The following is a 13,426-nucleotide window of genomic DNA, read 5'->3' on the forward strand; positions in this document are numbered from 1 at the left end:
GATAACTTAATTTAGATACTTTTTTGTATCTTGGCCAAATATTGTCCTATCTTAACAAACTATATCAGTGGAAAGCCTATTTATTCAGATGTATAAATCTTAATTTCAAATAATTGACCCTTATGATTGGTTTTGTTGTCCAGGGTCACATATATAGGCTGCATTTAATTGTTCAAAAACAGAGTAAAAACAGTAATATTATGAAATATTATTATGATTTTAGATGACTGGTTTCTCCGTAAATACATTTTAAAATCAAATTTATTCCTGTAAAAGCTGAATTTTTAGCAGCCTTCAGCATCACCTGATCCTTCAGAAATCATTCTAATATGCTGATTTAATGCTGAAGAAACATTTCTTGCTGTTATCATTGTTGAAAAACACTGTGGTAACTGCTATATCTTTTTTAAAAATTATATGATGAATATAAAAAAACCAACAACATTTATCTAAAGTAGAAATCTTACTTTTGATCAAATTAAAGCATCCTTGTCAAATAAAATGATTAATTTCTTTAAACAAATCTACTCTCTAATCTCTAAAATGAAAGTAAACTATTTATTATATTTATTCAAATATGATAAATTAAATCTGACTAAAATTACACAGCATTTTCCCAGAAAATAAAGAAAATTAGCACCTGCTAATTCACTACATGGAGCTGATTACAAAATGTTTTGAATTACAAATATATGGAAAGAAGGGGAAGAAACAGCGTGGAGTTGATTACACAGTCACATGCAGAAGTACAGTCTAGTGAGAAAAATAAACAGCTCTCTTCAGGACACTGACCACATATGCAATGTTATTGACTCCTGGGTATTTCCTATATGTCCCATCGCTGTCCGTTGTTATGAGCCTGTCTCGGTCAGCGTCTGTCAGATCACCGTTCAGCTGTTGTTTCCTTCTCTGTTTAGGAGAACGCTTGCCTCTGTTGCTGCAAAACACACACAAACACACTTAAGTGAGCATTTGGCCATTAAATATTTAAGTTACATGAAAACTTTCTTGTTCTAGAACTGTTGCAATGGAAAAGTACTATCAGAGTATGATATTTAAGACATTCACAAAGATACTTTTTTGCATTTTATTTTTTCTTGAGCATTATTTTGTGGAGAAAATTCAGAAAAGGCTTTAATTCTATCTTCAGGATTATTTTAATTGTCACTTGCAGGCCCTTTTTACCTTTTCTTAGGCTCGGTGTACAGTGACGGCATGTGAATATCTGGATCAAGTATCTTGTCTATCTGCATCTGGGCCTTCTGGTAGATTCGGTCCTGCTCTTTGGGGTCGCCTAGACCATCGATGAGATCATCCATTGCCGGAAAGTCATAATGGCCTTTCCTTTTGGCCCTCAGGCGGATCTTATTGCGATGGTGTTCGATTTCAGACTTGTGCCTTAAAGCCACCTGGATCTGGAGGAGAAAGAACAGTCAAGATCTTGGAGTCAATGAGAAGCACATATTGATTATTGGTGATGGGGCTTTTTAGACGCTATGAATCAAATTCATAATCGTAGGGACCCTGAAGTTTAAAATGGGTCCCTAAGGAAAAGCCAAATGAAATGAATGTGGATAAGATGTATGGGTGCTGAAAGATACCTCTTTGTTGAGCTTGGCGTTCTCTGCAGCTCTGTCATTGGCTGTAGGGCTGGGTAAAGGCAGGGCTGGCATCGGCTGCATCGCGATGAGCTGGATTTTATTAGGGGGGCGTTTAGGGCCGTCAGTTGGGCGAGACATTCGATCCACATGCTCAAAAATGGAGGCTGAAGATAAAGGCTCATCCATGCCATTCATTGGAGGTGGACCTACAGGAACGAATATAAAAAAGTGTCAGACTTCACAGATGCAAATGACTGTTCAGAAGTTCGAGATCAGTAATTGTTTTTAAAGACAATACTTTTTATTTAGCAAGGATGCATTAAATTGATCAAAAGACCTATATTCAAAAGACTGATATTATTTGTATTATGGTTTCCACAATAACATTAAACAGCACAACTGAGGTTTACATACATAGTTTATATACACTTGATTCTTAATACTGTGTTGTTACCTGAATGATACATGGATGTGTTTTTTTTTTTGTTTAGTGTTAGTTGTTCATGAGTCCCTTGTTTGTCCTGAACAGTTCAAGAAAATTCTGAAAAATCCTTCAGGTCCCACAAATTGTTTGGTTTTTCACCATTTATTTTATATAGTATATAGTATTTGAACCCTTTCCAACAACAACTGTATGATTTTGAGATGCATCTTTTCACACTGAGGACAACTGAGGGAGTCATATGCAACTATTACAGAAGGTTCAAATGCTCACTGATGCTTCAGAAGGAAACGCAATGCATTAAGAGCTGGGGGGTGAAAACTTTTGAACAGAATGAAGATGTGTACATTTTTCTTATTTTGCCTAAATATCATATTTTTTTCATGTAGTACTGCCCTTCAGAAGCTATAGAAGATACTTACATGTCTCCCAAAAGACAAAATAAGTTAAATTTACCCTGAACTTCAAATTTCAAAAGTTTTCACCCCCTACTCTTAATGCATTATTTTTCCTTCTAAAGGTTTGAACCTTCTATAATAGTTGCATATGAGTCCCTCAGTTGTCCTCAGTGTGAAAAGATGGTTTTCAAAACCATACAGTCATAACTGGAAAGGGTTCAAATACACAAAAATATTTAAAAAAACAAAGAATTTGTGGGACCTGCATAATTTCTCTGAAGAACAGCAGGCAGTTTAACTGTTAGTAAGAAGTGTATGTAAACTTTTGAAGGGTCAATTTTATAAACTCATTATTTTCTCTTGTGGTCTATATGTAAACATCTTTTATGTGAAATATCTTATTCAGGTCAGTACTAAAAGAACATGCAATTTGATTCTACAAGGTGTGTGTAAACTTTTGACTTCAACTGTTTGTATATATACATATATATGCCTCATATACGCCAACAACTAACAAAGAAAGCATCTGAATTTTGAGTATCATTTCACACCAGATGGGGGCAGCGTCTTACTGGTTCTAAAAAGACTCGCTTTCAATCAAATGTGAAAGAGCTGAAGGATGATACATTGTTTTAAAAAAAATACAGCAGGATGATGTTCAAGAAAAATCTGAACATTAAAAATAAAAACTATGAAATCTAATGCTACTGTACAAATCAGCACCACTCTTACCAATTCTATTTTTCCCTGTGCGCCAGAAACACATGGATGAGCGGATGGAGGGAGTGTAAAAGAGAGAAAGAAAAGTTAAATGATGGCTGATGTAATGGAGATAGATTTACTGAGATGGAATATAGCATAAGTTATACATAAAAGCACGTTTGAGTGGAATGCTGGATAAGACAGTAAGAAAACACTGGGAAGAGGAGGATGAAAAGGATTTCGTAAGGGAAGGGCGTTAAAAGCGAACAGCCATCAGACAAGGAGAGAATGTGAGGTGCTACAACTGAATTCCATGTAATTTCTTGGCTAGTCAGACTGTAGCCTATTTAGTCTGGTAAGGCAGAAATGAGTGTTGAGAGAGGGTCATCGCCACAGGCACTGTTTGACAAGAGAGGAACACACAGAGAGAGAGAGATAAAGGCAAAGAGAGCAAGAGAGTGGAAAAAAAAGCCCTAGCAGCCAAGAGTAAAGACGAGTGTTAGTCATTCTTCACAAAGGAGGCAGGATGAATGAGGCTGGGCTGACTAGAGAGGAAATCAAGAGGAAGAGCCACAAATCTTCAGCTGAAAGATGCAGGTTTTATTACTTTCCCCTCTCTGTACATCTTACATCGTGTGTTCTTCTTCCACTGGCTATTATGGAGGACTAGGACTGATACTTAATAAAAACAAGGAATCATTTGCCTTTCTTGGCAGTCAACAAACAACAAAAACAAAACAAAAGGGGCGTGTCTTAACCTCCACAGGTAAACTGTCCAATTACATTTTGTGGTAACACTTTACAATAACATTAGTTAACATGAAGTAAGAATACAGAACAATACTTCTAAAGCATTTATTAATCTTAGTTAATGTTAATTTCAGCATTTACTAATGCATTAGTCTGTTTTTATTAACCAACATTAACAACGATTAATAAATAGTGTAATAATTGTATTATTCATTGTTCATTTATTTTAGTTAATACATTTCCTAATGTTAACAAATGACACCTTACTGTAAAGTGTTACCCATCTTAAGTAGAAATAAATTCACAAATGAAATTCACAAGAAAAGCATTTTAGTCATTAAATGTAAAAGTTACATTTTAAATTATGTATTTTATTACAATGTTATTTCAGTATTATTTATATATTATGATAGTATTGTATATTTTGGTAACACTTTAAAATAAGATTCCACTAGTTAATGTACATTAGTTAACATGAACAAACAATGAAAATTTATTACAGTATTTACTAATCTTTCTTAATGGTAGTTAATGAAAATACAGTTGTTCATTGTTAGTTCATGTTAATTCACAGTGCAGAAACTAATGTTAACAAACACAATTTGTGATTTTAATATTGCATTAGTAAATGCTGAAATTAACATTAAGATTAATAAATGCTGTAGAAGTACTGTTCATTCTTAGTACATGTTAAGTAAAGTAGTTAATTAATAACGTTAACTAATGAACCTTATTGTAATGTTACCGCTTTTTTTAACTTTTGTTATCATTTAAGTTTAAGTTTTAGTAATTTGTTATGTGCTTGTTATTTTTATTAATTAAAAAAAATTATATTTAGCTTTAATTAAATTTAAGATATAAAAAAGCTAATTCAAAACATAAACACTATTATAATATATAAATAATACTGAAATAACACTGTGATAAAATAATTTAGTGTAGGTTTTAGTAATTTGTTATGTGCTTCTGTTATTTTTATACATTTTTTAAAAAATATTTCTAATTAGCATTAATTAATTTTCATGTGTTTTTCATCTGAAATTTATATTTTATTTTGGTTCAGCTTTATTTAAAATTTTTTTTAAAACTAAAAATATTTGTAATCGTTTTAGTAAACAATAAAATCAAATTATACTATATTTTTAAACATTAATTTAAATTTCCTAAACTAAGAAGACATTTAAGATAAAAATACTAAACGTCTACCTCATAAAAATATTATTATTATTAACTTTCAAATGTATTATTTGTAGCACTCCTAGTACTCCATTGGTTATATTATCACCTTCACGATTTCATGCATAATTGTCTGGACATGTGTCTGTCATATCACAATTACGTAGGTCACAATTGCAACTGTGTCAAATGCGTGGGACCAGATTCAATCTCTCTGCGATTCAATAGCATGAGAAAAAGAATTGCAAAATCAATACATGACTGTACCACCAGTGTCAAAAAGGTATGCCGACTTACCGTTTAATCCATTAACAGCTACTTTGCGTGGTTGCTTTGGATCAGTGGGCAGACCAGAGGGTCTCATGCCCTCCTCGGGGGATCCTCTGTCGCTGGGTGGATCACTGCCTATGGAGTCACCCTCTGATGGAGAAATCCTAAGCAAAAGACAACATAAAATTTTTGAATTCTAAAGCATGCTATGAAAACATAATGCTTTTGCATTATTCCATCCAATTTATGTCACCAAAAATGGGTTTTTGGTAACATTGTAAAGACAGGACATTTCAAGACAATGTGGGAAAACAATTCAATGCAATTAATATACATGAATTTATACATGTATGCTTTTAATTTTACATGGTCCTTGGATCTAATTCATGACAAACATGAGCAAACTCCTCCGAACCCTGACATCCTCATCTTGACAGACAAGAATATTTACCCTTCATCCAGTTTTGATGAGGCATGTGTCTCCGGGGTAAAAGCAAGATGGCGATGACCTAATCCTGTCATGCTTCTAAAGAGCACTTTCAGATCTAATGCGACCACACAAAGGTTCATGACTTGGTCATGAGTCCATTACCTATTCGCTACCCTTTTAGTCTACAGCTTTTTGACTTAGTAACCATCCTAATTAGAATTTATTTATCTCTGACTGGTTATTTTGGCTTATAATAGCTGGTATGTGTTACTAATACATGGACACAAAGATTAGAATTTCTGTATTTATTTATTTTTGTTATTTTCAATCTATCCACCTTATTTCTTCCGTAAGAGTGGGTGCGGCCATTTGTAAATTAAAAGGGTTTGGCTTCTGGTCTCATCTGCGTCCAGCTATTTTTAGCTGTACAAAACAGCTTGTTTTGCTGCTTGATATTATTATAATGTGCTATCTTAATTACGAACACACTGGTTTGTAGTGCACAGTCTTATTGTTTACAGCACGTTGTTATTCCTCTCGTTTTTTTCCTATAGCGGCTAATGAACCGTTGAAGAATAAGGTGGATATTTATTCATTTTAAATATAGTTCAGAAATATGGATTATTCAATTTAAGCAGACAGGAATATGTCAGAATTACACAACTTCTGTCTGTTTGTAAAAAGGTTTCAGGTACTTGTAATATTTGCAAGACATGCGATCTGTGGTAATTTCACCTCTAATACCCTTCTATTGATTAGAGCGTGAGATGTAATCCTTTTAAAAAGCTTTCTATTGATCAGCAGTCGACTCACTCTTAGCTACATTCCTGCCTTTAAATAAATTAACAAGTTTTTTTAATATGAGACTACTGCAGCAAAATGCAAAACGGAGCCAGTTTGTTATTTTAGGTGGATTTTTTTGATACTAGTTTGTGTTTCAAAACAAGGTCCCTTTAGTTAATTCATTAGTTATCACGAGCTAACAATGAACAACACATTAATTAAAGGGTTAGTTCACCCAAAAATGAAAATTCTGTCGTTAATAACTCAACCTTATGTCGTTCCAAACCCGTAAGACCTTCATTCATCTTCTAAACACAAATTAAGATGGTTTTGATTAAATCCAAGAGCTTTCTGACTCTGCATAGACAGCAATGCAACTGACATCCTTAAAATAGTCCATGTGACCATAATTTTATGAAGCTGAAATTGTTAAAGTCGTTATTTTTATTTTCTTTGTGCACAAAAAGTGTTGTCGTAGCTTTATATCATTATGGTTGAACCACTGATGTCACATGGACTATTTTAACAATGTCCTTACCGCCTTTCTGGGCCTTGAACGTGGTAGTTGCACTGCTGTCTAAATGTCGGATTTCATCAAAAATATCTTAATTTGTGTTCCAAATATGAATGAAGTTCTTACGGGTTTGGAACGACATGAGGGTAATTAATGACAGAATTTAAATTTTTGGGTGAACTATCCCTTTAACTAATGTAGTCATGCTAACAAATGGAGCCTCATTGCAAAGTGTTACCAAAAACTCATTATGCGTAATGTCAAAAAAACATTTATCAGACTCACTGGCCCCTGCGCCGCTGGCCGTTGCGGGAAGCTTTGGAGGAGGCTTTGGACTTTGGTGTGGGCACCTCTGCATTCTCAGCTGGGTTCTGTTCCTTGGCGGTCGCAGGAAGTGGCAACGGCTCCTGGATGACCATGAGATCATCCTTACTGTGCTGGCCCATGTGCAGCTTGGCAAAGTCGAAACCCTTCACGCTGGGTGTCTGCAGCTAAAGACCACCACCCCAGAGAGAGGAAAATGTTAATTTGGAGAATCAAAACTAATATTTGTGAAGGGACTGCAAAAGGGAGCGAGGGATGAAAGCTAAAACGACTAAATGTTTATTTAAAACTGCTCACAAAACACTAGACAGAATCAGGTCGGGCTTTGGTCCAGTTGTTTTTTTTTTTAAGTGAGTGTACTCGAGGCATTAAGATAGAATTTACATTTTTATAATCCACAGATTGTCACAGTGTCATAAGAATAAATTGAGCAAGAGGACAGTAATTGACTCTCAAAGAGACAATGAGAAGAGCAGGCATTCAAAATGGATGCACTTGATTAGAGGTCAGCAGACTGACCGCGGGCCAGACCAGCTAGACGGGCTGTAATAGCCTGTCTGTCTGCAGCACTCTGAACGATTAAATGAACCGAACAAACACAACAGCAGAGAAAGCTAATTCACAGCTTTTTCAAAGACTGGCAGTGGTCAAAGAAAACCAGTGATGTCTTAAAGAAAGAGATTTAAAGGTACAGTCCACCCAAAATGAAAATTCATCATCATCAAAAAAAAAAAAAAAAAAATGTTTATAAACAAGTTCCAGTCCTTGATTCTGATTGGTTGAGCTGTGTTCGAAGCTGATGTAAATTACTCTACAAACATACAGCTTTGTTTACGTGCGTGCTGCTAGGCAACTATTTTGTTGCAACCACAACAGTTTCTGAGGAACTACATTGTTTGGCGGAAAAATAAAGCAATAAGCCCCAAGAAGCCATGGCTTACAGTGAATTTATAACAGCGAAGGGGCGTTGTTAGGCACAACGTGAAGCTGTTATAAGTTCACTGTAAACCACAGCTTCACAGGGCTTACTGTTTTTATAAAACGATTATTCCATATTCGTAGTAAGATTTAACAACATAAAACGGAGCAAATAAAGTGAAATGATATTAATAAAAACATTATTCTTCCGCCAAAGAATGTAGTAACGGTTGTGGTTGCAACAAAGTGGTTGCCGGGCAACACACAAAGATAAACAAAGGTGCATGTTTGTAGAGTAATTTACAACAGCTTAGAATGTGGCTCAACCAATCAGAATCAAGGACCGGAACTAATATCATTAACACTTTATTTGCTCAGTTTTATTTTGTGATACCTTACCATGTATGTGGAATAACCGCTTTATAAAAGCAATAAGCCCCGTGAAGCCGTGGTTTACAGTGAATTTATTACAGCTTCGCGCCGTGCCTAACAACACTCCTTAGCTGTTATAAATTCACTGTAAACCACGGCTTGTTGGGGCGTATTGCGTTTTTATAAAATGAATAGTTCCTGTCCTTGATTCTGATTGGTTGAGCCATGTTCAAAGCTGTTCGTTTAAGTCTTTGTTGCACTTCGTTGCAACCACAACCGTTTCTGAGTAACTTCATTGTTTGGTGGAAGAATAATGTTTTCATTAACATCATTACACTTTATTTGCTCTGTTTTACTTTGTGAAACTTTACTATGTGGAATAACTGTTTTATAAAAGCAATAAGCCCCAAGAAGCCGTGGTTTACAGTGAATTTGTAACAGCTTTGCGTCATGCCTAACAACGCTCCTTAGCCGTTATAAATTCACTGTAAACCACGGCTTCACAGAGCTTATTGTTTTTATAAAACGATTATTCCATATGCGTAGTAAGATTTAACAACATAAAACGGAGCAAATACAGTGTATTGATATTAATAAAAACATTATTCTTCCGCCAAAGAATGTAGTAACGGTTGTGGTTGCAACAAAGTGGTTGCCGGGCAACCCACAAACGTAAACAAAGGTGTATGTTTGTAGAGTAATTTACAACAGCTTAGAACGTGGTTCAACCAATCAGAATCAAGGACCGGAACTAATATAATTAACACTTTATTTGCTCTGTTTTATTTTGTGATACCTTACTATGTATGTGGAATAACTGTTTTATAAAAGCAATAACCCCCATGAAGCTGTGGTTTACAGTGAATTTATAACAGCTTTGTGTCGTGCCTAACAGCGCTCCTTAGCTGTTATAAATTCACTGTAAACCACGGCTTGTTGGGGCGTATTACGTTTTTAGAAAATGAATAGTTCCAGTCCTTGATTCTGATTGGTTGAGCCACGTTCAAAGCTGTTCGTTTAAGTCTTTGTTGCACTTCGTTGCAACCACAACCATTTCTGAGGAACTTCATTGTTTGATGGAAGAATAATGTTTTCATTAACATCATTACACTTTATTTGCTCTGTTTTACTTTGTGAAACCTTACTATGTATATGGAATAACTGTTTTATAAAAGCAATAAGCCCCAAGAAGCCGTGGTTTACAGTGAATTTATAACAGCTTTGTGTCGTGCCTAACAATGCTCCTTAGCCGTTATAAATTTACTGCAAATCATGGCTTCTTGGGGCTTATTGCTTTATTACAAAATGGATAGTTCCGGTCCTTGATTCTGATTGGTTGAGCCGCTTTCGAAGCTGTTGTAAATTACTCTTACAAACATACACCTTTGTTTACGTCTGTATGTGTTGCTCAGCAACCACTTTGTTGCAACCCCAACCATCTCTGAGGAACTACATTGTTTGGCGGAAGAATAATGTTTTTATTAATATCATTATACTTTATTTACTCTGTTTTATTTTGCCAAACATTACTACGTATATGGAATAACCGTTTTAATAACCGTGCTTTATTACGCAAAAAGTGCATTTTTGAAGAATATCCTACGCATTTCTTTTTAAATGTAATGAAAGCAAATGAGTACTGGATCCAAAATTTCAGAAAAACAGCATAGAAAGAGTGGTTTATATGACTCAAGGACTATATTCCTAGTCATCTGAACTCAGATGATAACTGTATGTGACACACAGACTAAAATTCATTAGAGAAGGAATGATTCGGATTTATTTAATTTGTATATTTTTGTTGAATTAGCTGATTTAGTTTACAAAATCTCAGTGATTCATTCTAACTCAATTATCTAGTCACAATATTTAAAAATCCAACTTTTTATGATACTTAATATCCACATTCACTGTATGGATGAGAAAAGCTTGGACATAATATAGACTTGAGGGTCAGTAAATGATGACTCATTTTTGGGTGAATGGTTTCATTGATGCGGATGAATCACTGTTGTTTGTTTTATAAGTTTCCAGATCAAACAAACCATGCATGAGGGTCACAGCGGATCAAATTTAATTCTATGTTTCATATACTGCCAGAAAACACAGAAATGCATGAAAAATGCATAAGCTGGGTTCTTTTGTGTCGTGCTGGATGTGTAGCCTCACAATAGAGACGGATTCACTGAAATATGCTCATCTTCTGGGAATAACGTCTATTTCTCTGTTTCCCATCACATTCCCTTTCAAATGCAAATTAAGCTGTTTAGACAAATTCTGTTTGTGATAAATTGAGCTCTTATCGCCTGTATTGCCGCTGTAACCAAATCTAGGCCACAATACAGTCGAAGCTATACAGGCTTAGACTAAATGGCCGGAGACAGATTATTATTGACACATTCAAATACATGCATCTGTTGTTGAGATAACATGTTTTTTCCACAATTGATGGTTATCACTGTCATAAAGGGAGATTATCAGCAATTGGAAATACTGTTTCTAGGACTAACTGCTGTATTCTAGAAAACACATGACTACCGTACATCACAGCACTCCTGTCGATACTACTGTACAGATACCTCCAGCCTCCTCATATTATGTGACAAAGGCTTCTTTATAGCTTTCTTGGGTTTTTCTTTGGCCTTTTCTTCTTCCACCTCCTCCTCCTCCTCTTCTTCTTCTTCCTCCTCCTCCTCTTCTTCTTCCTCAATACTTTCTTTTTTCCTTATGCTTCTGACAGGTTTCTGATTTGGATGAGGGTGATATTAAAAATTTGCTTGTGTTCCCGTCAAGTCAAATTCCAACAAGTGACTGATGTGTTGACATCAACTATATTCGCACAATACTATTTTGATGGTTTGACAAACACATTTAGGGATGGTAATCATAAAGAATACAAAATCATAAAGAATACAATAATTAAAAGGATAGTTCACCCAAAAATGAAAATTCTGTCATTAATTACTCACCCTCATGTCGTTACAAACCTGTAAGATCTTTGTTCATCTTCAGAGCAAAAATTAGGATATTTTTGATGAAATCCGAGAGCTTTCTGACCCTGCATAGACAGCAATGCAACTGACACGTTCAAGGCCCAGAAAGGTAGTAAGGACATTGTTAAAATAGTCCATGTGACATCAGTGGTTTAACTGTAATTTTATGAAGCTATGAGAATACTTTTTGTGCGCAAATAAAACAAAAATAACAATTTTACTCAACAATTCATTCAAAAGAATGCCGGCTCCTGTGTCAGTAGCACCACACACACGTGTCGTGGTACTCTCATGAGCGTGCGTGAAGAGAAGAAATTGTTGAATAATGTTATTTCGATTTCTCTGCACACAACAAGTATTGTCGTAGCTTCATAAAATTACAGTTGAACCGTTGTCGTCACACAGACTATTTTAACGATGTACTTACTACCTTTCTGGGCTTTGAACGTGTCAGTTGTGTTGCTGTCTATGCAGAGTCAGAAAGCTCTCAGATTTCATCCAAAATATCTTAACTTGCTTTCCGAAGGTGAACGAAGGTCTTATTTACAAAATTATTTACAAAATTTTCATTTTTGGGTGAACTATCCCTTCAACAATTACTGTTCAAAAGTCTGGAGTCAGTACGTTTTATTTTATTTTTTTACTTATTTCAACAAAGACACTGAATTGATCCAAAGTGATAGTAAAGACATTTATAATGTTACAAAAAAGGAAAAACTGTAAATTAAATGCTGTTCTTTTTGAAAAAAAAAAAGAATAAATAAAAAAATAAGAAATGTTTCTTAAACAGAAATCAGCATATTAGAATCTGAAGGATCATGTGATACTGAAGACTGAAGTAATGATGCTGAAATTTAGCTTTGCCATCACATTAACAAATTAAAATATATTTAAACTCAAAACTGTTTTTTCAAATTGTAATATTTCACAATGTTACTGTTCTTACTGTACTTTACTGTTTTAAATAAATGCAGCTTTGGTGAGCATAAGATACTTTTTTTCGAAAAACTCCAAACTTCTGGACGGTAGTATTTTAGCATGTGACCCTGGACCACAAAACCAGTCATAAGTGTCCATTTTTAGAAACTAAGATTCATACATCATCTAAAATCTTTTAAATAAACTTTCCACTGATGTATGGTTTGTTATGATAGCACAATATTTGAAAATCTGAACCCTGAGGGTGCAAAAAAAATCTAAATATTGAGAAAATCGTCTTTAAAGTTCTTAGCAATGCATATTACTATTAAAAAAATAAGTTTTGATACACTTATGATAGGTAATTTACAAAATATCTTCACAGAACATGATCTTTACTTAACATCCTAATGATTTTTGGAATAAAAGAAAAATCTGTAATTTTTTGGCTATTGCTACAAATATACCCGTGCTACTTAGGACTGGTTTTGTGGTCCAAGGTCATCTATTTGTGCAACATAACACTGTAAATAACTCTGGTTTATTTCCAATAGGACACTGACTTGCTAACTCTGACTGATTCAGTGAGTGAGCAAATAATTTAAAAGGATAGGTGACCCAAAAATGAAAATTCTGTCATCATTTACTCACTTTCCACTTGTTCACATACTATGAAAGTCAATGGCAGGAGTCAACTGTTTGATTACCAACACTCTTCAAAACAAAACAGTGAAACTCATACCGTTTTGAAACAAGTGGAGGATGAGTAAGTGATAAAAATTTTATTTTTGGGTTAAAACACATTCTGATTCTGATTCGATTCATGTGAGTCAGT

At 34.6% G+C, this 13,426-nt stretch overlaps 1 protein-coding gene across 2 annotated transcripts in view; it reads right to left on the reverse strand.

Annotated features, from left to right (window-relative positions):
• Positions 1-13,426, reverse strand: part of si:ch211-1e14.1 (UPF0606 protein KIAA1549) — a 62,984-nt gene that overhangs the window by 5,492 nt on the left and 44,066 nt on the right. For both annotated transcript variants that reach the window (XM_051135569.1, XM_051135568.1), the window contains exons 12-16: positions 7,352-7,557; positions 5,367-5,503; positions 1,602-1,807; positions 1,186-1,415; positions 793-937 (exon numbers count right to left, since the gene is read on the reverse strand). In XM_051135569.1, coding sequence (XP_050991526.1) covers positions 793-937; positions 1,186-1,415; positions 1,602-1,807; positions 5,367-5,503; positions 7,352-7,557 — 924 coding nt within the window. The remainder of the gene's footprint in view (positions 1-792; positions 938-1,185; positions 1,416-1,601; positions 1,808-5,366; positions 5,504-7,351; positions 7,558-13,426) is intronic.

Source organism: Labeo rohita, chromosome 18 (assembly GCF_022985175.1).
Source record: "Labeo rohita strain BAU-BD-2019 chromosome 18, IGBB_LRoh.1.0, whole genome shotgun sequence".
NCBI lineage: Eukaryota > Metazoa > Chordata > Actinopteri > Cypriniformes > Cyprinidae > Labeo > Labeo rohita.